The sequence below is a fragment of the Thunnus albacares genome, chromosome 11, assembly GCF_914725855.1.
Source record: "Thunnus albacares chromosome 11, fThuAlb1.1, whole genome shotgun sequence".
Classification (NCBI taxonomy): domain Eukaryota; kingdom Metazoa; phylum Chordata; class Actinopteri; order Scombriformes; family Scombridae; genus Thunnus; species Thunnus albacares.
In genome coordinates, this window is record NC_058116.1 from 8,241,456 (window position 1) to 8,266,075 (window position 24,620).

The 24,620-nt window shown below is 40.4% G+C and overlaps 1 protein-coding gene across 1 annotated transcript in view; it reads left to right on the plus strand.

The window, feature by feature from the left end:
* The window catches only part of vwa8 (von Willebrand factor A domain containing 8), a 77,494-nt gene that overhangs the window by 16,790 nt on the left and 36,084 nt on the right, over positions 1 to 24,620 (plus strand). Inside the window, exons 10-26 of the mRNA XM_044365514.1 lie at positions 144 to 272; positions 808 to 942; positions 1,030 to 1,107; positions 5,353 to 5,513; positions 5,754 to 5,867; positions 7,997 to 8,186; positions 9,243 to 9,320; positions 9,440 to 9,555; positions 9,782 to 9,882; positions 11,342 to 11,448; positions 13,789 to 13,860; positions 14,787 to 14,863; positions 16,795 to 16,870; positions 18,468 to 18,603; positions 19,146 to 19,265; positions 19,459 to 19,664; positions 23,111 to 23,262. Coding sequence (XP_044221449.1) covers positions 144 to 272; positions 808 to 942; positions 1,030 to 1,107; positions 5,353 to 5,513; positions 5,754 to 5,867; positions 7,997 to 8,186; positions 9,243 to 9,320; positions 9,440 to 9,555; positions 9,782 to 9,882; positions 11,342 to 11,448; positions 13,789 to 13,860; positions 14,787 to 14,863; positions 16,795 to 16,870; positions 18,468 to 18,603; positions 19,146 to 19,265; positions 19,459 to 19,664; positions 23,111 to 23,262 — 2,048 coding nt within the window. The remainder of the gene's footprint in view (positions 1 to 143; positions 273 to 807; positions 943 to 1,029; positions 1,108 to 5,352; positions 5,514 to 5,753; positions 5,868 to 7,996; positions 8,187 to 9,242; positions 9,321 to 9,439; positions 9,556 to 9,781; positions 9,883 to 11,341; positions 11,449 to 13,788; positions 13,861 to 14,786; positions 14,864 to 16,794; positions 16,871 to 18,467; positions 18,604 to 19,145; positions 19,266 to 19,458; positions 19,665 to 23,110; positions 23,263 to 24,620) is intronic.

The window sequence follows — 24,620 nt, forward strand, 5'->3', positions numbered from 1 at the left end:
TAAGCGGTGCCGTCTAATGTGCATGCTTGTTGTTTTATCAGTTTTGAGGCTTAACATTATCTTGCCTCACTTTGGTCTGAATCTGAGATAAGATACATCAATCAAACTCATTAACGCCCTTCACACACTCTGTACTTTCATAGAGATTTGAGCTTCTGGATGGTCGTCGTGAGTCAACTCCCAGCGCCGTCCTGGGTGTGTCTAAGACAAAGGATGTTGAGGGCCATGCAGATGTCACATTACGTATTGCGGACAAGGACATCACCTTTCAGGTACCAGTAGACTGACTGCATTCATGTAAAACTAAAGGCCCAATCTTGTAGTATGTGGACCAACTACAGTCCTGTGTGAGGTGATGGTTGCTCTGTTTTGGTCATGGATTGGAGTTTTAAGGACATAAAGCACTCATGCCTGCTGAAAGCCACTGTTAAAAATGTCAAAGTTTTTAGTTCTGTGAAATAGATAAATAAAGGAAATAAATTACAGAGAAGTAAAGCAAGACAAAAATCACACCATTGCATTATTATTGTTTTTTTTTAATGAATTCTGATAATCTGACTTTCCGCATAAGATTGACCAGTCAGCATTGTCAATATCTTTGAAGCTGTTTTTTCTCATAATATAACGAGCTTATAATAAGCTGTGCCATGTGACTCATTAAGTTGTTGGAACATATATTTTGATCCAAGACGTGATCACATTGTGTCAATGAAGCTGATAAATCTTTGAATCTTGATTTTTGTTTTGTTTAAAGGAATATTATGCCACAACTTTTATATAACTATCTTATCTATCATGGAACTGCAGGTCCCAGCGGGCACCAAGGAGCCACGACCACCCAACAGTAGCCCCAACTTCATCAGTACCCCGAGCCACTCTAAGCTGATGGCTGAAATGATGCAGTCACACATGGTCAAGGACATATGTCTGATAGGAGCCAAGGTAGCTAACCCAAAATGTATACACACATGCAGTACATATCGTGAAAGTTATCTCTGGTTCTAATAACAATCATTTTGTATTTTCCAGGGTTGTGGAAAGTCAGTGATTGCCAGAGAGTTTGCTGAGATGCTGGGTTACAGCACAGAGCCAGTCATGCTCTACCAGGTAAATAAAAGCTAGTGAAGAAAAGATTCCAAATGTTTTGAAATGGAGTGAAATGAACAGACAGAGGGTCTCGTTTGCTGTCAAAGCCCTAAAATAACTAGTGAGACTGTCCCTCTTTTGACCTACACAGTAACAAATACATTATCCTTTTTTCGCTTCCAGTCACTACATTTGCAGTCCACGCTTCCTTAATGTGTTTTGCATTTATATGTGACCATCAAGAACAAGCACTCCAGCTCTGTGACTTAAAAAAAACGCATGTGTCAAATATGCCTTAATCATGTTAGGGGAAAAAATCACTGGCAGAGACTCACATATTTTGTGACCTCTGATGTCATAAAGGAGGTTTCAACCAACTCGACTGCACAGATTAGGGAAGGGTTATGTTTATGAAAGGAGACCTTCTTAAATCAAAACTGTTTCATTAGAGGAAAATGGTTCTCTTTTATCATGATTATCTTCACTCTTAGTCACACTTATCACTTTTTAACCACAAGGAGATTAAAATTATTGATTATAGAGTCGTGAAATCTGTGGTTTAAGACATTTTTACACTATCCCAATTCATCTTTCATCTTTCAATTCTAATTCTTGAGTTTATATAAGCAAACATCTCACAAATGTGAAAAAAAGACCCCCCCAAAAAAAGACCCAGCTCTTTCACAAACACCTCCACACTTGATGGACTGAAAAAAAAACACTGCGTCTATGCACTCTATGCACTGCCTGTTGGCACCTATGTCCTATCAGTCTCAAACTTTATGGCACATAGGCTACTTGCGTTGTTCTCTCCTGACTAGATCCTTGCTTGTGTTGTATCAACTCTCAGATGTATGTCGCTTTGGATAAAAGCTAAATGAATTGTAACATTGTAAATGTAATGCGAGGAAAGATATACAGTAGTTGGATAGATAAAGTTTATATAGAATTAGGGAAGCAATTTGGCTAAAAGACCCACATCTGGTTGCCATTACCTGCAATTCAGCCCACCACAAAATGACAGTGACTGGAAGATAGAGAGAAGACGTATATACGTGTTTATGAATGAAAAACTTTGTAAAAGCTCTCTGTGTGTGTTTGTGTGTGTGATTCTGTGTGTTGTAGTTAGCCGGGTGATGATTGTGCAGGAAACGGGTGTGCTGAAGTCTTATGTATTAATGCATCAATGTGCAGCTATTTTTAGCCGGCTGAGGTCAGGGGTGACTTGTGCTGCGGGAATTGCGGAATCTTTTGCCGGGCAATTCATCGTGTCAGCTCTGAAAATCCCATTTTTGGAAAACAAAGTGACATGTAAGGCTAGAGTGGAATCTAAATATAATATCTGATGGTGTATGCATGTGTGTGTGTGTGTCCTACAGTTGAAAAAAGTGAAATCCACTAAAAACAAAACAAGAAAAATGAGACATAATCAAGTTATTGATGTTCCACAGAAAATTAAATTTATTTCAGAATAGCAGTTTCCATTGTTAACTGAACACAGGGGACTAGAGGCTAAGGCAAACATAACATTGTATGCCTATAGTATTAGTAGTAGTATTATGTAGATATTTATCCAAGTATACGTGTACATATTCACACCTTTTACCTCTTGCTAGGTTTTCAACTAGTTGGAGCTAGAAATTAACAAATGATTGTCACATAATTGGCCAAAGGACGGGGTATGTTGGAGAGAATGCTTTCTCAACAGGAGGCATATAACCTCTAAAATAATTTGGAAAACAGAATCAAAACTTGTGTGCCATCGGCGGACATTGGAAGAGGCTAATTTTCTATTACTGTTTCACTGAAACAAGCAGGGGTCACTGGAGAGTTAGTTTGTAGTTAAGTCATAACCAGCCTGCCCATTTTTACATTTTAATTTAATTTTTAAAAATTTTTTTCAGAACTTTATTTTTATTCTCAGTGAAATCATATTATCCATAACAGTTTTGGAAGGAATAAGTGAAACATAAATCAATAAACAAATAAATAAATGAAATGGTAACATTAAGTTAAGATAAAAATAAATTTAAAAAAAACCTCACAAAGACACTAAACAATTGGATTCATAACAAATAAATAAGGATACATCTATATATCTATCTTCTAGTGGTTGGAGAGATAGATGAGTTGAGGTTCTCACTGCATTGATAAACTTATTATAGGACTCCATCTCTTATCAAACGTATTCTTTTGTAACGTTTGAGAGGAAGTTATCTGCTTCATCTCATAGATATCTCAGATCATTTGGGTCTACAAATTGTACATGCGTGGCTCAGGCTTTAACCATATTATAATATATTTCATTGCTGCCTCTAGTAAGATCTGCAGTAAGTAATTTGCAGCTCTTCCCTCTATGCCTTCAGGTTTTACTCCAGTAAAGCGATCCGTGGGTCTTGAGGGATGTCAGCGTGGAATACCTCTCTAAGAGCTCGATATACTTCTTCCCAGAATGGTCTTAGTTTAGAGCACGACCAGAATATTTGGATATGATTGCCTATTTGTGCTCCACAATATCTCCTGCATTTATTAGTGTCTGTCGGGCCCATCTTTGCCATTATCTGTGGTGTTCGAAAATATCTGGCAATAACTTTCCATTTCAATTCCCTCCATGTGTTTGAGCCGGTTACCAAGAGTGCTTCAGAGCATATTACCTTCCAATCCTCCCTTGATATCTCTTGTTGCATCTCAGCCTCCCATCTTTCTTTAATCTGTACTGAGTTCTTTGGGTTCATAAGTAAAAATTCCTGATATAAGCTAGAGATTACCTTTCCCTCATCATTCCCCAATTGTGAATTTATCAAGAACTTCTCTGTTCCTGTGATATTTACAATTTTGTCCCAGTCTTTGCGTTTTACTAGAAAATGACTCAATCGTAAATACCTAAAAAAAAGTCACTTTTAGGGAGGAGAAATCAGTTTCTTTCAAATCTTTCTTTCAAATCTTTTGAATCCTATATCTAATTGGGAAGGTGCAAAATTTCTACTTAAGCCTATGCTTGTCAGAGGAGAAATTGAGCTAGATAGCCTAAATGAGGATTGCATTTCTCTCCATATTCTTAAGGTGAACATAGTCCACTCTCATTTCAGTCTTTTTCAGAGAACCATCTAGAAAGGGTAGCTCAAGTAAGCCTGCCAAATTTTTAAAAAAAATCTGTTTGTGTAGTGGAGGGGTAGTGGAGTCTGAAAAGCTTAATATACTGTAAGTGGGTAGAATGCAGCGTGGAATAAATCATCTTATACCTACTGGTGAAAATCCAGGATGTGTAACTGGCACATCTTGTCAGTTGCACAGTGTGTGGGCATATCGTTTCTTGCTGCTCTTCGCTGAGGTGACAAACTAAACATGTTTTTCTGATCAGGTCTACTTGCATTTGAAGGAGATAGACCGACAGGCAGGCAGGCAAGCAGTCATGATGTTGGTAGGTTACCAGAAACAGGGAATGATTTGTCCCTGTGGCCGAGGAGACCAGGCGCTCTATCAGCAGTCACTCCATTAATGATGCTCAGAAATTATGAATGACGGAGGAGCGTGGACGAATGACTTCCTCTTAGCCTCTGCTGCTGCCTGGCCTCTTTGTTGTGACTAAAGAAGGCTGTCCATCTATCTATTACCTTAATTGATCATGCCTGCTGTGTGCTGGTATAATGGCACTTTGTTTTACACATAATTCATTATACTTCATAATAGAATATAATGGAAAATATAGAACCTGTCTTTGACTAATGCAGAATGTCTTCTTGCTGTGGAACAGTTAGCAGTTCAGTAGTCACTACCTGGAACAAATTGTGCAACTCCGCTTGTCTTCCTTCCTCTACCCTCTGTCTCCGCCATGACACGGTAGCGTGATAGTGGATATGACAGTCTTGCTCCACAGACGTTTTCCCTGGCACAGAAATATGCCAGTAACTGTTATCTGTAAAGCAAAGATATCAAATAAAGCAGCGAGGCCAGATCATGAATGGGGAGTGAGGATGTAGCCAAAGGAGGAGAAACTAGAAATCTAGTTTAGGATTGCAAGCAAATCTCTACTTGCTGTATACAGTTTCACTATGTGATGGTCAACCACTTCCTACATTTCTCTCAGTCACTTCACGTCCCCTAACTTTGTGCCTTATGTTCATTTGTTCCCCTCTTTGCTTCTTTTTCTGTCCACTCTTCTTTTCTGTTCACTATGCCCCCCCCCCCACTCATACCTCATATCTTTTTCCTCTTTGTCTTCATCCCACCCATCTCTCCCTCCACGCCTTTCTCTTTCACTTCCAGGACATGACAGCCAGGGACCTTCTCCAGCAGAGGTACACTCTCCCTAACGGAGACACAGCATGGCGGCCGTCTCCACTGGTAACCGCTGCCATCGAGGGCAAGCTGCTGCTGCTGGACGGCATACACAGGGTCAACCTGGGAACCTTGGCTGTGCTCTCCAGGTACTTCAGATTCCTAAAATATACAGATTCCATTATTTACTTTATGTAATTCTGTACTGCTGCTCATTTAAGTGAATATAATTTACTTTTAAAGATTTCATACTGTTGCCTTTCAGGACTGAACTGAGCCAGTGTTGTAAATAAAAAATACAGACACACACACACATGCACGCACACACGCACTCGTCACACACATACATACACACTTCTCAGCTCATTCCTCTGTGTTTTGCGTCCCAGGTTACTTCATGACAGGGAGCTGGATCTGTACGATGGCACCAGGTTGCTGAGGTGGGACAGATATCAGACGCTAAAGGAACAGCTGCAGTTCAGTGATGAGCAACTGCAAGAGAGGTACGTACACACACACACACACGCACACACACACACACACACAGGTCAGCACAGGTAATTGTAGGTTAGGAAATATCAGGAGCATTTCTGAGGCAGAATTTGCATCAATTGTAAAAACACGACAGATGTGGTCCCCTGCTTTTCAAAGACAACAATAACTACATTCAGGATTAGCACCATGACAGGAAGAAAGACTCAAAGAAAGGGTGAGAGACAAATGGAGAGGGAGGCAGAGAGTAAAGAGGGAATTAAACCAAGATATGGCAAGAGAGTGACATTGATATTTGCGTAGCTGTCATCTTTTGAAGGCAAAGTGTCTCACTTGTACAGAGGACAGTAATGCCATTTACAACTCTCTCACACTTCAAAGTATCTAGAGGTAGAGAGAAAGACAGGTTAAGAAAATACAGTAAAGGCAAATAGTAATAAATGGAAAAGAGTAATGCTTATGTTTACACTGAATCTTATATCACCCTTCTTGGTCAGTATTCATATCATCCAACTTATTCTGAGCCTCCTGTCAGGCGTCAAAAAAATACACGAGTCTGCATTTGTTGGTAGGTTTGTCTCAATTTCAGAGACAGTTTGAGTAATAGAGCCATGTGTTTGAAGACGTATCAGACACCAAAAACACTGCTTCATGCTTTACAAAACTATGACACAGCCTTTTATCACTTGGTATTTATGTACTGTATGTGGAAAGCCGTTTTTGGTTTCGACCGTAACTGTCCCCCGTATTTTTTGGTAATGTATTGACTCATGAAGTGTGTGTGTGTGTCTGTGTCCATGCAGGTTTGTGTGCACATGTCTTAAAACCCACCTAACCTGGCAGGAAGGATGTTTGTGGTGGGGCGTCTGGGTTTAAATAAACCCACTTCCTCTTCCTCCACTCCTGTGGTTCAGACACAGTCTGTGTGTGTGTGTGTGTGTGTGCGCGCGTGTGCACATTTATGTGTGTGTGTTTATGTGTCCACCAGGTTTTTTATTGTGCATTACAGTACAGGTTTCAATTTCTCTGTCAATATCCAGTTCAAAATTTAATATTCCCAGTGAAGCAAACATAGGAATGACAAAGTCAGAAATGGAAAGGAAAGAACCAGCAAGTTGCTAGGCAACAGAATTTGTACCATATGTATATATATATATACACACACACATATGCATATGAATGTGTGTTTGGGACCACATGTACTACCTCTTGTCTCTACTGGCTTGTGTGTTTGTGGGTTAAAGGTCCACACAGGACTGTAGTTTCTATCGCGCTCCCGTAGGATTTCCGACCATTTCTACTCACTGCCGGAGATGCATCATCCTGCTCCCGCTGAGATTCCGATCACTCCCGCCCACAACAGTGTTTCCTATTGCAAATCATTCTTCCACATCCAGCATGACAAAAAAAAGACATATTTATCCCAGTTTTGCTTTAGGCAGTAGATTAAAATGTTGTGGATTGTGTCCCTGGTCCCCTGATAGTTAATGTTGTTTCCCATAGCAACAGATAGAAATCACATGCATGAGTTGAGAACAGCAGTGAAATTGTTACCATTTACCAGATTTGGATAAGGGATGGCTATTTTGTTTAATGTTCTTGGTGTTCAAATTAAATTTACTACATTAGGAGGCTGAATATAGGGAGTAAAGGAGAGAGGAAGTGAGAGAGAGAGAGACAAACTAAACTCCAACGTACCTTTTATTTTGTAACACATTTTGAATGTATAAGGGAATACAGCGCTTGGTTAAGTTAAATGTCTTCCCACACACTCATCTCTTGATGATGATGATGCTCAGCGCCCGCTTCCGCCCACGAAAGAGTAAATATATCCTGCTGCTGTGTGGGTGTCTCTGTGGGGTGATAGACACGGACTTTGCTGTCCTCTTGAATCAGAGGATTACACAGCCAGCTGTCAAAAGTCATGCTCTTGTCCCTGACATTGATTGGGTGGGACACACACACACACACACACACACGCACACACACACACACGCACATCCGTGACAAACACCATGTGCACCTGCACTCCAACTCTGCTTGAACATGACTGAACAAATGTTCAACTGTGTGAATCTTATCCGGTATGTGTATGTGTGTGTGTGCGTGCGTGTGCGTGCGTGTGTGTGTGTATTTTCAGGTCAATCTTCCCCGTTCACCCATCTTTCAGAGTGCTGGCCCTTGCAGAGCCTCCCGTTGTAGGTGCCAACACAAGCAGCAGCAATAGCAGAGGTCAGCAGTGGTTGGGCCCAGAGTTGCTCACTATGTTCCTCTACCACTCTGTAACTCCGCTGGCTAAAGCAGAGGAGATCGGCCTCATACAGGGACTGGTGAGACACACAAACACACACTCACTCATATGTTGGTGCAGGTATCGTTGCGATGAATTGCTCCAATCGAATGAAATACACTGAAATTGTATGTTTTACAACTTAGAGCTGTTTTCTATGCAGTACAGCTGATCATATTTGCTTTAGTTCTGTTTAAATGGATGCATTTATCTGAGATGGCACCATTATGTTATTATATACTGGAAACCCGGAAAGCAAATTCATTAATAAATATCTCAGTGCCATTAACAGTTATTTGCTTCCCCACTGTTTCTTTAATTTGATCATCTCTATTTCCTGATTCCTGCTGGTTTTGAAGTCGTTTTATCAGACATGAAAGCTTCCAAATACGGATAAAAACCGCTGTCGACTTTTATGTGTTATTGACTAGTTAGATCTGAGGGAACGTCTGTGTAGTGTTCAACAACGCGGGAGCTATTACAGGAGAATCGCGTTCATCTGGTACGTTTTTGCACAAAAGACATTCCAAGGAACTTAATACAAATGGGGAAGAAAAATGATATTTATATGCGGCGCTTGTTTGAGCCAGGACACAGTACAAAACAAACAGAGTTGACAAACAAGATTTAGTCCAGGACTCGTCAGCTTTTTTTGGAGCTCAGCAACAAGAAAGTTTTTCCAAACTATAATTGTGATTTGGCAGTGATGCTGCGTTCTGTGTTTCACTGTTAGAGCAGTAACTTTGGACTGATGTGTCATGTTAAATAGCTTGTTGGCAACTCACAAACAAGTAAAGACAAAGTGAAATACAGACATTTCTCGGCCATTCATTGGGTCATTAAAGTGTCGTTATGTTACATGATTTGATGCCCTTGATGCATTAGCTGGCGTCAGGTGTCAAGTATTCCGACAGCACAAACACACTTCTCCTTCAATTAGTTGTTGGGTTGAACGTAGTGAAAAACATCACGTTTATGTATCAACTGGAAAAAGAATCCATTCTAGATAAAGGTTTCTGTAGTTCTAATCCATTTCTCTCCTTCTCTAAATACCATCATCTTCATCAGTTGTTTTTCTTTGTTTCTCTCTTTCCAGACTCCTAATGTGCCAAAGGAAGCAGCAGAGCAGCTATTGCACCTCACACACAGTCTCCGCAAGACAAACGACCCCACAGTAAGTGTGTGTGTGAGTGTGTATGTGTGTGTGAGTGTGTGTGTGTGTGCTTTAACCAGTTTGTTTATGTGTGTCACTGTGATTTAAGAAATGTATTTGTGTACGGTGTGTGTCTCCAGGCACAGTCTCTGGCCTCTTCTCTCTCTACCAGACAGCTGTTGAGGATCTGTCGCCGTCTCTCTCAGTACCCCGAGGAGAGCATCGCTCACGCTGTCAATAAGGCTTGTCTCTCAAGGTACACACGCACACACACACACACAAACTCATACTCAAATGACTATACTCCTTTTTTCTGTGTGTTGGATTCTTTAGCACTTTGCACTTCATTTTTCATTTAAGTGCTATACCAAAAGGGAAGTTTTAAGCTACAGTATATCATTGTGTACACCAGTTATTAAGTGTGTGTGTGTGTGTGTGTGTGTGTGTGTGTGTGTGTGTGTGTGTGTGTGTGTGTGTTTTAGGTTCCTTCCCAGCCTGGCCCGCGCCTCGCTCCAGAAAAGCCTCGCCAACTGCTCCATACAAGACGCACCAGATCCTGCTGAACACACTAATGACTACAGCTGTGAGTTCCAGTCACTTAGCTAACATTTATTCAATTACTCAGTTTTTCTAATACATTTCATAGAGTAAACAGAGTTTTGCTGCTGTTTTGGCTCAGACAGAGGTTTCGATGATATCACCCACTGATTCAGTTTCAGTATTACAGTATAAACCTTGTGTTCAGTTATGAGTCAGAACTCAGGGTTTCTCACTTCCAGTAATTAAAAACGAAAACTAAAAAGTAAGTGAGTAAATATTTCTGGTAACTGTGGTCAACCAACCACTTTTCTTTACTGCAGGTGTCAATGTTTTTTTTTACATGCCGGTTTGTTACTGTAGCTCTATTACACATATCGATTTTCCACCTCTGACTGTAAACAAATGCAGCACAGACAAATGTTTTGTCTAAAAGCTGCAGATGGAGAGTATGACTGAGCTGTCCTCGAAGAAAAGAAATCATTCAGACCAACATAATTTCTGTCTCTGAAAAATAAGAATAACACAATCACCCTAGCCTTCGTCAGAAACAAGACTCTCATCTGAGTTATGCATGGAATCAGTATGATTACAGATAAAATGGATGTTTTCCAGAGAACCAGTAATGATTTTCAAATGATTATCACAATCAGTCAAGATCACTTTCAATATGTTAGAGTATGTCACTATTAGAATATGTAAAATTGTAAAAAAAAAAAAAAAAAAAAAAATGCTGGAAAATCGTTGGATACACTGAACTGAAACATCTTTTAGTCATACAGTACATATTTCACAAACACATTCTGCTGTCGTTCCTTCTATTCGCAGTTTAATTATTTCTTTGGGGGTTTTTTTGTATTTCACTCCTTATTTTAACAGTGTTACAGAACAATAGTCCCAAAATACAAGATCAAACATGTCTTTCACCTTTATGTTCATACCTCAGTTTTATATTTGTTCACTATGTTATTTTTTTTTAATTATTTAATTTATTTACTAATTTTTTATATGTCTTATACTATATTCTTTTCTCTTGTGTCCTATACTTTATAAATTCCTTGTAGAGTGTATTTTCCTTTTTGAACGCATTTTGTAGCCCTTTAGTGATCCATGGCTTGTCCAGATATTTTTGTTTCCCGCTGCATTCTATTAAATAGATGCGTTTATCTAATAGATGTGTTAATGTTGCCACAAACGCATGGTAAGCTCTATCAGGATCGTCAGTCTAAACCTCTCCAGTTTTGTTTCATCAGGTCAATCTTAAAAGCTGCAGTTTTATAAGGTGGTTGGCAGTGTCAGATATTGTGCTAAAGAATGAATGTACTGTAGATTAACTTATGAATGGGGACTCACACTTCCAGAGGTTAAAGAAGCAGGTAATTGTAGTAGGTCATTAGCTCAAATCTCAAGACTCTCAAGAACGGACAGCAGAGGATGTTCAAATCTACACACACACACACACACACACACACACAGTGACGACTGCCTTTCCTGTATTTCTCTAGGTATGGTAAAGGACGGTGTATTGACTATTGGCAATGTGTCCGCTCCCATCTACAACCCCAACGAGAAAATGAAGGTTCCAGATGTGCTCTTCTATGATAATCCCCAGGTAATTAAACACTTACTTACAGTCAAATATACTTAGTGAGATACATGAAAACATTTTACCAAGGCCTTGTGCGATTGTAGAGGAGGGCCGGCAAAATGTTTATTTCCAGGACATGACCCGTATTTTAATCACATAAAGGCAAAAAGCTGGATTAGAAACAATAAAGAATAATCTCAGTTATTTTTTTTTCTCTCAAACTGAGAAAGATCACTATGTATTCTTCACAACACAATATTCAGAGCATTGTTCATTCAAATCCGGTCATATTCCAATAAAAAGGCAACTCTGATCCTTTCTTTTTCCCTTTAGCGTCATCCCTCTTGTTGTTATTAATATCGCTCTGTCCTTGTTGTACTGTAAGACATTATTTCATTACGAAGGATTTTGCTTTTAGTTCTGGTATTAGCTGATATTACCCAAAGCCAAGCTCTTTATTGTTCCTGCTAGGCCCTTTTGAGATACACTGGAGTCTCAGAGATGCTAATCTCAGTCCTGGTCTGGCAGTGCAATCTGCCCCAGTACACTGTAACTGACCCCTGAATCCTGTTATTGATGGTTTGCAAACTCACTTTAATTCTCTTCGGTATTTTGTGTCTCGGTCCGTGCAGCAGGAAAAAAAACTATTCCTGATTTATTTGATAGATACAGTATATCTATAAAGTTGGATATGATGGGGTTTAACTTTCAGTCAACAAAAAGTCACAGCTGCTCTCTGCAGTGATTGTCCAGATGTGAATACTGTAGGCGTGAAATGGGCAGAACTCCAGGTTTTTTCAGTCTTCGCAGTCCTACTTCTGTCACTGTTGATGTGCACTGTTTAACTGCACCAACCGCCTCCGTGCTGGCAGAGATTACAGACAATTTGCTTTCATTAAAGAGACAGGAGGAGTGCGGCCGTAATCGGAATCAATTTCTCAACAGTAGCCGGGACAGATAAATGGACTCCTCTTTTATCTTCAAGTTCTGCAATCCAATATTTTGTTTTCTCTATCATGTTTTTTCATTTCTAGTATCAACATAATTCCTATCTGACTTTATGTACCAGCTTTGCACCCCCCTTTCATTGACAGCCATATGTAAAAGAACAGTACAACTGAAGTCTTGGTAGTTATCAGTTACTGTTCTGCTCAGCTACATACATTTATTTTAGTTTAATTTAGTTGACAGCAGGTTTATAGAGTAGAGGTATAACTTAGATTTAACAGGTGAAACATATATAAACTTCGGAGTCACCGTCACATGTGTCTGATCCCCATCTTATTGACAGCTGTGTGTGACTTAACCACAGCGTGCCCAGAGAGGAACCAGCTAAATAAATGACACTGACATCCTCTGGCAATACTGATGACGCTATGTGACCCAGATTTATCTCTTTCCCACTCTCTATTCCTCTGTCCTCATTCTGCCCTTTTTTTCTCTGCCTGCTTGTTTTGGAGAATGGAATAAGAGTGGATGAGATAGGATGAGAGCAAGGAGGATGCCCTACTTTTGAATGACCTGTTTTCTGTCTTCAGAGTTGAAGCACAGTTGTAAAAAAGCAGAGGGGAGGAGAAAGCAAACCCGGAAATTTTTACACAAACACTTGTGTTTTTAAGCTGAATTTTATTTCCAAATGTATGGAGATACTTTTGTGTCGTTATTATGCAATCAAACAGAATAGGTCTGAAAGCAAAACTATTGACACTGCAATCAAAAAATGTTTTATTGCAAGTAAAATAAATTTGTGATTAAAATGCAAATCCAAAAGTTTTGTTTGCAAATCTAGAAATTTTGTTTGTAAATCCAAAAGTTTTGTTTGCTGTTGAGCTGAGTCTCGTAGGCGGGACCTATGCTGAAAGATGGAAGACACATCTCTATTGGCCTCGATCGATTTGGACCTCAAAACTCCCTCTCTTGTTTACTAACTGTGGATGTTGCCAAGCTGTCACTCCGATTGTGACCGGCCAATAGAGACGTGTCTTACATCTTTCAGCATAGGTCCCGCCCACAAGATTCAGCTCAACAGCAAGCAAAACTTTTGGATTTGCAAACAAAAGTTTTTGATTTGCATTTTAATCACAAATTTATCTTACTCGCAGGAAAACATTTTTTGATTGCAGTGTCAATAGTCTTGCTCTCAAATCTATTTTTTGATTACAAACCTATTCTGTTTGATTGCATAATATTGACACAAAAGTATCCCCATACAAACGGGGAACACATTACTTTTTTCAGAATTTTCGTATGGGAAAAGCAATTTAATACGATGCCCATCTGAGCTCAAAGTCTGTATGTCCTTAAACAACTTCTAACAAATGAGTTACTTAATGTGAACGTTTGTCTGTTTAAATGTCTCTGCAGCATATGATGGTGATGGAGGACATGTTGAAAGACTTTCTATTAGGAGAGCACCTCCTCTTGGTGGGCAACCAGGTGAGTGAAATATCATTAGATTTTACTGTAATTTCTTGCTTTACTTAAACTTCTCCTGTTCTCAGGAAAGGCCCTTGTTGCGACCAATCACTGGGTCTTAAGAGCCTTTTGTCCATAGGGGTCCAGTTATGATCCTGTAATATACTGTATGTCAAATTCTGGTGTCATATAAAATATAAAACAGAGGTGAGACTTGTGCTTGGACAGGTGGGTGTATAGTGTTTTTGCCACAGTGGAAAAGTAGTGAAGTAGACCAGACATGTCAGCCCTGCTTGAGCATGAAGGGATGAGTTATGAAACAGGCCTCCCTGAACCTTGATGTCACTCTCAGCTCGCTCTGAGCAAAAGGAAGCAAGGAGCACTTCCTTGGGGACGCTCTGTGCCCCCAGTCTGGTCGTAATGGGCAGGGTTAAATGGAGGAGGAAGGGGGAGGAGGGAGAGAAGTGGACATGGTGTACTGGCAGTCTGGAGGAGGTGGTATTTTTGCAATAATGTTTATGCGTGTGTATGTGTGTGTGTGTGTGTGTGCTCGTGAGAGAGAGAGAAAGAGAGAGAGAGAGAGAGAGAGTGGGTGAATCTATTTGCAAATCTGAGTGCATGACCATGCATGGGTGAAGCTGAGACATTAGGAGCTGTCAGAGTGGCTTACTGGATGTCTGACAGACTGGCCGAGAGACTCACCAGTCATCCTGGAGAGTCAGGCACTGTGGGAAGCCAGTGGGAGTCCCAGAGAACAGCCCCTGTCAGAGCGTAGCACCATCAAAACTAGGGGACACACTCAGCTCTCCCTCTCAGCGCTGCCTCTCTGCAGATGGAATAGACACCTCTTCAATTCTCTTGACAGCCTATGTCACTGAAACATGTTGATGTATTAGGTTGCATTTCATTAAATTGTGTAATTGTTTTATTTTCATATCCCTCTGTAGGGTGTGGGTAAGAATAAAATAGTGGACCGGTTCCTGCACCTTCTGAACCGGCCCAGAGAATACCTGCAACTCCACAGGTGAGGAGAAATGTGTTATGATTGTAGGTTCAAAGTGTTAATGTGTTTTGCCAGAATAAGTTTTTTCCCCGCTATGAATTGAGGAATTTAATCCACTGGCTTTTGAGCATGTATCTGTTTACTTTCCCTCTGCGCCTAGAGCCATGAAGAAAAGGCAAATTAGGAAGAACTGTCAGTCAACTGTGGTCTTTATTGTCTTTTATGATCCTGTTTTGAGCTTCTGCGGGAACCCCTTAAGAGACAAGTATATGCCTAGCTCCACTAAACAATCTTTTGTTTAGTAGGCTTGTCCGACTTTTTCATTTCTTGGCCATCATCTCAAACCCTCTCTGAATATCTTCCTCTAAAAGAACATAATAGGTTCTTTTCCATTCGCTATTTCGGTCACTCAGCTGCTTATATGCGTCCAATCAATGTATTCATGTCTATAGATAAGAAAGATAATTGGCAAGTAGTGATAGTAACAAGTGTTTTTCTTTTTTTAGCAGTAAAATTTGACAGTGTGGGAGTCGATCCTTCATAGCATTTTAACACTGCATGAGTTAACACTGGATACACGATCTGCTCCCTAAAAGGATATCTGCTTCTACATCAGTCACCTGTATCATCTATAAATTATGATGATTTTAGGGAGGAATAATCACATATGTTTCCCTATTAAAGGCAGCTATATTTCCATCTAAAGGTGTCAAAAAGTATTTTAGTCCCCTGTAAATTAGGCCGTCCTTCACCAGAACAAGGGCTTAACACGCCCCTATTAAAGAATAAGCAAGTGAAGAAGTCCTTGTTAACTCATTCACAGCTTCTATAAATACTCACGCACCTGAGGAAAATTAGGTCAGAGTTGCTCATCCATAGATCAATGCGTTGTGTCCCGTGAAATCAGCCTTGCTGTTGAGTGTAGTTTAGATCAATCTGAGGCCTTGTATTGATCTTGGCATTAATAACAGAGAAATGTTTTGCATGCCAATGACTATGTGATGGGATATAGTCAACAATATGCCAATAAATGTAATCACTGAAGTAACACAAGGAAGATAAAGTGAAACCATACATGAGTGGCAGATTCAATCTCCTTGTGGTGGGTAATGAGACTAACAGCGCATCCACATGTAGGTACAACCTCTCGCTGTGTCCGTGTAGTTTGTCAAAGTCTTGTGAAAGTCGAAGTGGAGCTGAGCATCAGGGGTGGCCTGGTTAGCGACTGTAGCAGCAGCTAATATTAGACCAGGGCAGCGGCAGGAAGATCTGTGCATGTGGCTTTCGCGAGCCTGTGACTGAAAGCCTACAGAGATGTGGCTCAGAAAAGCAAGAGAGATGCAGCTATCCAGGAAGGAAACTAGGACAGCTCCTGGGTCAGACTGTGAGGTATCGAGGAGAGAGAGAGAGAGAGGGTGAGGGGCGGGGGAGGCTTGGTAGGTGCTGGAGGGGGGTGTTTGAAGTATGAAATGTTCAGAGAAAGAGGGAGGGATAATTTTGGAAAGTCCCTGGAGAGTCAAAGTTGTTGGGGAGAAGATTCAATGTTATTTTTTAGTTGTTTGGCCTGTTTGACTCAAATACAGCGTTACTGACGCCCTTTTTCACTGGTCTGCATCTTTGGTGATCAAATGGTATTCAGGTAAAGAACTAATGCACTAAAGACTTGTGAGACCATAACAACAAAGTACAAATAGAGCTTATTATTTTTAAAATCATCACTTATGGTTGTTTTAGATATAAACGGTTGAAAATCGTATTTTTATAGTTGCTTTATTATACTATTATAGCTATTTGGGAGTATTATAAACTATTTAAAGAGAAACACTGATGTCAGAGTTCATTAGAAAGAAATGTATGTTTTAACACTATATAAATGAAAGAAAAACTGCAATTTGATACAATTAATTTTGCCTGTGTGTGTTTGTGTGTAACCCTGTTTTCTGCTCCGCCAGGGATACAACAGTCCAGACTCTGACCTTGCAGCCCTCAGTCCGAGATGGCATCATCATGTACGAGGACTCACCTCTGGTCAGTTAGTAACACACACACTTCTTTTGTAGTCACTTGTACAGGATTATTGTCCTTACATACGGAGGATTAAAGGAGGAAACTGAGACTTTTCATATCAGTCACAGTCAGTCATAGTCCTGTCGGTATTCAGATGCCACTGTGGTCTTTCCATCGCCAGAGACTAATATTGCATTTACATCGTGTCCTAATTTTTTAATGTAAGTACATGTTCAGCCACTTAATTTTTTTGTAAATGGACTTGGTGAGACATTCATGTGTGAATGACAGGAGGAGCTTTGAAATTGTACTTCAGCAACCCACACTGCTGATCTCAGTATACCCACGTCTCCCTATCAGTGTTCACGTATTGTCAAATCTAAAAGGCTGTCTAGTACATGCAGGGTGATGAAATTTAACAATTTATTTTGGAGCAGATTTTAGTTAGAAGGCAATTTACAAATCCTGTGAATGTGTGGTCCATGCTGCTCGCTGTGGCTGTCTTCAGTGAGTATACAGAATATTCAACTGACTCCACAGCAGCCAGACTAAGACAGACACACATGTAAACAGATTGGTTTCATTTGCTCCGGTCACTCGGGGGCCAGATTTACTAAGAAAACGGCATTGGGCAAATGCGCGCAGTGGTTTTCATTGAGTCTTCATCCGCAATCTGCATGTATTCAGCGTCGATTTACTAAGACGGCAGCTCATCACGCAGACAGTCAGCTCCTGGACCACAGGGACAGCCCTCCGAGGTGCATGTTACAAGTGAAGACCAGCTCATAGGGGTTTTATGAACACAAACAGAAACTCCTCGTCCACTATTTGCTTTACACTAATCAGATAATATGCTCCTTAAAAACCTAATTGGTTTATTTTTCTTTCAAATGATCTTTTTTTTAGTTACATACAAGTCTAGATTTTAATGCACGTTTCTTCTCCCACCACAGTTTTCCTTGTGGCTTTAGTAAATCCCATTTATGCTATGTTAAGCCTGGTCTTCAGAGACAAAGAATTTTCCATACAAAACTGACTGCTGCACACTGATTGACCGTAGTAAATCCAGCGGAATACATAATCTACCTCTGTTAACATGACTCCTCTTATTATTTGTACGACCCTCCCTTGAATGCATTTGCAACGAGGAAAGAGCTTTAGTAAATCTGGCCTTCGGTGTACCGTGTCTGGAATTTATTTACATAAGTTTGGCATCTGTAATAACGTTGTACTTACTTACTTAAGGGAATTGCTGAGATCTGAGAATGCGGCTTCATTATTGAAACAAAAAGCCAGATGGAGAGACAAGACAGGACAGGTTTCCAAAATGGCACAACAACTGTGACGGTCTTTAAAATGTGCATATTGTTTCCTCTTGTTAACTAATGGAGAGCCACCAAACATCATATCAATTGTTCTCTAAAATAGATTATAAGGGAGGAAAGTCTCATATGTAAGTTCAGTTATTGGTTAGTGCCTGTACTGGCAGAGTTAATCAGTTTTCTCATTGTTCAGTCAAAATAATCAACATGTCTGCTGAGTTTTGTATCAGTGAAATGAATTAGCACCTCGGTCACGGCAGAAAAAAAGATGTTACTGTGTCGATGTGTGTGTGCAGGTGAAGGCAGTGAAGATGGGACACATATTAGTGATCGACGAGGCCGACAAAGCTCCCACTAACGTCACCTGCATCCTCAAAACCCTCGTGGAGAGCGGAGAGATGATTCTGGCGGACGGACGCCGAATCATCTCAGGTACAAACACACACACACATTTACACGTACATGCAGTCATGCAGGGTTGAACACATTGACATGTCCCAGATACGGTGTGCTGACAGAAGCAGGACCATTCATGGACTAGTTGAGGATTGGATGTCCTAAAAGACAAACATATGTAAGACAATAGATGCAGGCCACTAAATGAGGCTTATGATAAAAGCCTTTATGGACAGGAACCAGTAGAATTTGGAGCACGCTGGACCGTAAATGTGTCGTTTTTCCGTGTAGTCTCAGGTACTGTAATCACACTAGTTGCCGGCAGCTTCTCCATTCCTGAGAGGCTCTTCCTCCCAGAGGAATGTAAACACAGTGCTGAGACTTCATAAACACAAACTTGAGACAGCCCCGATGCTTTCAGGACAGCAGAGATGTGTGTGAGGTGTGTGTCACTCACACAAATCAAATCAAAACATTACAAATTAAAAAGAAGGTAGAGGCAGAAACGGGAAGAACGAGTGCTTGTGTTGGTGTGTTTGTGTGCCACTATCTAACTCTTAACTCTGTCTTTTCCAAAGATCCACTTGAAGCCAAGGGGAGGACGAACACCATTGTCATGCACCCAGACTTCAGAATGCTTGTTTTAGCTAACCGACCCGGCTTTCCCTTCCTCGGCAACGACTTTTTCGGAGCTCTAGGTACACACGCATGCACAACATCCACGTCCCTACTACAGAGGAGCAGCAATTTTCTATTTTAATTAATGACAAAGTCCTTTTGTAAAGAGTATTATGACCATATATAGAGAGAGAAGCCAATATTACATTACTAAAGCTACAAGAAAGTGAGCAGGTATCACTATAAGAAGGATGACTAGTTATTGTTGTGCAGGTGACATCTTCAGCTGCCATGCGGTGGACAATCCAAAACCCCAGGCAGAGCTGGCTATGCTAAAGCAGTACGGCCCCGACGTCCCTGATGCTACCCTGCAGAAGCTCGTGGCCGCCTTCGGAGAGCTGAGATCCATGGCCGACCAGGGCACCATCACTTACCCCTATTCCACCCGAGAGGTGGTCAACATAGTCAAACACCTCCAAGTAAGAATACAACAGCACATGCATACGATACTCTGCTGTACAACCGATAAACACTTCTTTTGCTTTTTTTATTTCTTGGGGTTTTGTCTGAGACTATTTCTTATCAATAATTCATAAAGACATCGTGACCTTAATCCTGCACTGCTAGAAGCTTAAATAATGCAAGAAGGTGTCCTCATAACACAGCTGTGACAGAGAGGGGAGACGGTGCTCCCTCCTCAGCCTGGACCGACAAGATACACACACACACATGAACACACATATTCGCACAATATTGGCCACAGTTATCTTAAATGAAAGGTCTGTGACTTAAAAAGAGAGAGGTTGAGAGATGGATGCAGAGAGAGACATTGAGCAATAGAAAAATAATTCATCTAGGGTCATGATAGAAACAGAAAAACACATCATTTGTCATACATCACATTATCTGTGCTCCCAAAGAATTTCTTGCTGTGTGCCATTTGGGTTACAAAGTACCCCCTCATCTGCTTCATCTCTGCTTTTCTCTCCCTCCACCCACCCATTTCACCATTTATCCAGCCACTTCCCTCATTATTCAGAACCCACAGATGTGTACCACAAAACATCCATAGCAGATAGCTGAGAGTAATTATGGTCATGTTTCACATCCGTGTTGTTTGGGAGTCTTTACATCATCAAAGCAACATATCTCATGCTGAATGTGATTCTCGTACCCCTGCTCCTTACTTTGTATGAAATTATCCATCAACTATAATAACTCCTTATTTTCATTAGTTAGATACACATGATACCATATGGTTCCCATAATTTTAATGCAATTTTATCGTTTTGCCACTGTAGTTGTGTCCACTCACTTCTCCATCTCCTGCCTGCTAGGAGAAATGTGGAGGTTACTCAGACTTCATTTCACCTTCCTCTCCTTCTCTTTCATAATCACCTGTAGGCTGCTGTTTACACTTGCTCTGGCAGTACCATCACCAGGGAAAGAAAAAAACAATTTTGTTTGTGTGAATGGCCGCATGCCGCAGTATACACACACACGCTTATTTTGTCTGCATTTTATGTCACGTCCCCCCCTCTCTCCTTGTGCTTTGAGTTCTTTAGAAATGTACACATTATTTAATCCTGAGTGAAGGGCAGAAAAAACATGGGCGACCAGAGGAACAGGTCTTAGAGAGGAGGGAAATTGGGATCAATAATTCAGTGCACAGGGACAAGCCCTTATGGTTGATTTCCCCACTGGCCAGCCTGTTCTGTCATCAATCACCACCACTATTGACATCTGCAGGAGTGGGACAGATACAGGATCATTTCATGGAAGTCTAAATTGCTTGTTTTGAGGCAATAGCCGATGTTGGCTCTAATTACCAGTTCACGTTTGGTCATAATTGCACCTTTGTGTTAGCCAGGAATCCATTCCAATACAGCCTGATGCTCCTTCAATCTATGTTTTAGTTGTAACCAGTTGGGATTATTGATTGTACAGCAATTTATAGGCCTAACAGCGTAAATACATTGTAATATGTAGGTCTGAGAGTGCAATTATGGTCCAGATAATACCCCAGGACCCAGGGCTGACAAGTCATTGAAATTATTGTGTCTTTTTAAAAAGTGTTTACATTCATACACCATAAATTGCATTTATGGCCGCACCTATTATTATGTACGTTAATTTTTTTCAATTAATCAGCACCAGGGCAGGGTGTCAAACCTCAGTGCTCTTTTGATAGTGAGCAAGTTGTGTCTATAGCCCTGAGTATCAATAACAGTCTGGTCAGATTCATAATGATTACTTCTTTGATCAGATAGTTCTTTAAATCACTCAAAGTGAGGTATCTAAAAATGTATCAGTACTGTAACTCAGGTATCTTGTATACACAAACAACCGCCAGTTTATAATTGTGACAAAATTGTCAGAAATAATAAATGTTTGTTCTAAGTAAAAGCCCAGATTAGTGTGTTGAAATAACCTGGACCTCATTTCCCAAAAGCATTTTTAGGCTAAGATGATTGTAAATCCATTTTACCAACCTTCTTAAGCTTAAAGGTAGAGTCAGCGATTCTAATCCAATACATCTTTTGTCAAGTTCAAATTCAAGTTCGAATATCTCCTCCTGGTCTGCTAGCTGTCCCTGCTGTGTGTGTGCTGGAAAACAACTTGGTGTTCATGCACGGAGCACGGAGCGAGCCACACAACACTACTCTAGCCAATCAGCAGCAGGGGGCGTTTGTGCACAGGACAGCAGGAAGTCATCAGAGCAGCTGTCTCTGTGAGGACATGACAGTCTGCCGACTCCAGCACCAGTTGAATGGTGGGGGAGGGCTGGCGAACTGGAGAGAGAGAAGCTGTGGCCAATCCACATAGAAAGTGTTTTCTCATAGTACAGATACGCTTCCATTTTATTTATTGTATCAATCCACACTGAATCGGACAGACAGTCTCAAGGAAACCCTTCACATTGTTTTATGCTCTAAGTCTGTTTCCGTCACGTTTAGTGAAGCGTAACCTGAGCAGACAGCTGTTTAAATCACACAAATATCCTGCTGTATATGCGTTTTCAACTTATTAATCATATCAATGAATCAATAAATACAAACACTGTCAATTTCTGCCTGTGGAGCCAACATGTAAACTATTTTGGGGTGTATTTGTTTGGGTGTTTAATTCAAACGGTTACAATCTTTCTCCAGAATGACTGACTCTACCTTTTTTAAGAGATGTTTCCCAGAAACATCATCAACTGAAGACACTATTAGAAATGATCATAGATTAACAGGTGACTCCTACACACTCATCGGAGGCTAAGAGCATTTTAAGAACCTCGGCAACTTGCAGGAGGAACCAAAAACTCCGAGGCCTCTTCCTCAGCTTTTGCTTACAGTATCTCCCTGTATCACCATAGTTACACACAATTCAGAAAATTTATTGAGGCAATATAACTTGTATCTGTCTGTAATTATATCACAAACACAGTGTGTGATATAAAAAGCCTGAGCGAGAGAGAGAGAGAGAGAGAGAGAGAGAGAGAGAATCTCTTGTTTGCACCCATCTGTCAGTGTTGTGGTTGGAGTCTAGAGATAAATCACCTTTCAGATAGCGTGTCTTATTCTAGACTGTGTGTCCTTGCATTGACCCCTGAAGAATTGTAAATTATATTAACTTTCTCTCATTCTCTGACCCTCTTCACTCCATCTTCTCTGCTTTTTCCTATTCTTCTTCCTACTTGCCATCCTCCCTGCTCTTTTATCCCTTTTGCTCATCTCCCTTTCATTCCTCTCACTATTCCCCCGTCTCTCTCCTCTGTCTCGTCTCTCTTTTCCATCACCCCCCCTCCCCCATTTTTCCTTGCTGTCTTTTTCTTTCTTCTTTTTTCCAATGACCCTTTGCTTCTTTCATCAACCCCCCCCCCCCCCCGCCCCTTCCTCCCTCTCTCTATCTCCTACTACACTTTACCTTCCAACAGAAATTCCCTGACGAGGGTTTGGCCAACGTGGTGCGAAATGTCTTCGACTTCGACTCTTACAACAAAGACATGCGAGAGGTTCTGATCGAAGCGCTGCACAAGCACGGGATTCCCATTGGAGCCAAGCCCAGCTCTGTCACACTGGCTAAGGAGTAAGGCATCAGGAGCACAAGTCACTAGGATCACACACACACACACACACACAAACATACAGCACAGGCACCTACCATATCCGACACACCGTTCACCTCACTCTGGTCTCTTGTCAGACTGTCATGTAGTTAAAGAAGCCAGTCAGAAAGCAGTTAGACTAGAGCGACGGACACTGGATGACATGGGCATTACTTGACAGCCTACCTCTCCAGTCACCTCTCCACCACAGCTGAGCAAATGGGCTTCCAGTCCATTTTACTACTGATATTGACAGGATGAACCGATTATAAAGGTAATTTTTCACTAATTTCCGACATTTTATAGACAAATTGATTAATTGGAAAAATAATCAACAGATTAATCGATAATGGGAATAATCGTTAGTCGCAGTCCTACTTAAAATTCATCAAAATCTACAGATAGAAGATCTTTGGGTTTTCAGCATCATTTTAGATACTGCACAACAAACCATGTGTCATTTTTAACTCATTTTTTGAAAATATTTGCACAAGTAACCAAACAATAAAATATAATATATTAATGGACAATATGAATTAATTTTAAAAAAGCATTGCGCTGGTTAGATTAAAAAAAAAACAGCTTAAACACTTAATTTAAACTGCATAAACAGAAAGAATTGTTTTAGTTGAGTTTCAGTTTTATTTACAAAGCCTTGTTTTTTCTCATGCCATTATGATGTTCCTGTTAGAATAAAATGATAAAATGAAGGTTAAGGAAGGTTTTTAAATTAAAGTTAACAAAATACATAACTTGGATCAGTATTTTCACCTTCCAAAGTTTTCCAAAACTGTTCTTCTGAAGTGGCTTCATTCTGATGAAAGGTTCTTGATATGACGATTAAAACTGACTTTCAAAGAACCTCCAGCAGAAAGTGGTCTCTCTGAGATCAGTGGTTCCTTCTTCCTGAGAATGTACCTCATGACACCATTCACTGATTTTAGTGTATGTATAACTTTAAGAAATGAAATCTTGAAATGCTTGAGATGATAATACTTGAGGCCTACGATTGATTTCAGACTGGTGTAAACTTTGAGGCTTCCATGAAGTCGCCTCACTGCTTCCTAAAGTGTGAAATTAACGGCTGTCCAGATCATTTACGTACGTCGCCTTTCCTACAAAGGAAAGATGATATCCACTACATTGTCTCATTATGTACAGCTTTGTCTTTTAAATAAAGGAAAATATTTGTTTCTTCTGTCTCCTGTGGTTTTATTCTGATTTATTATATTCATAAATTCAGTTTCACAAATCTCTCAAGTCAAATCTTGAGAACCAAACGGGGAAGAAACAAGTATTTTCCTTGAACAATTACGTAACTGTAAAGATTGTCTGTTCC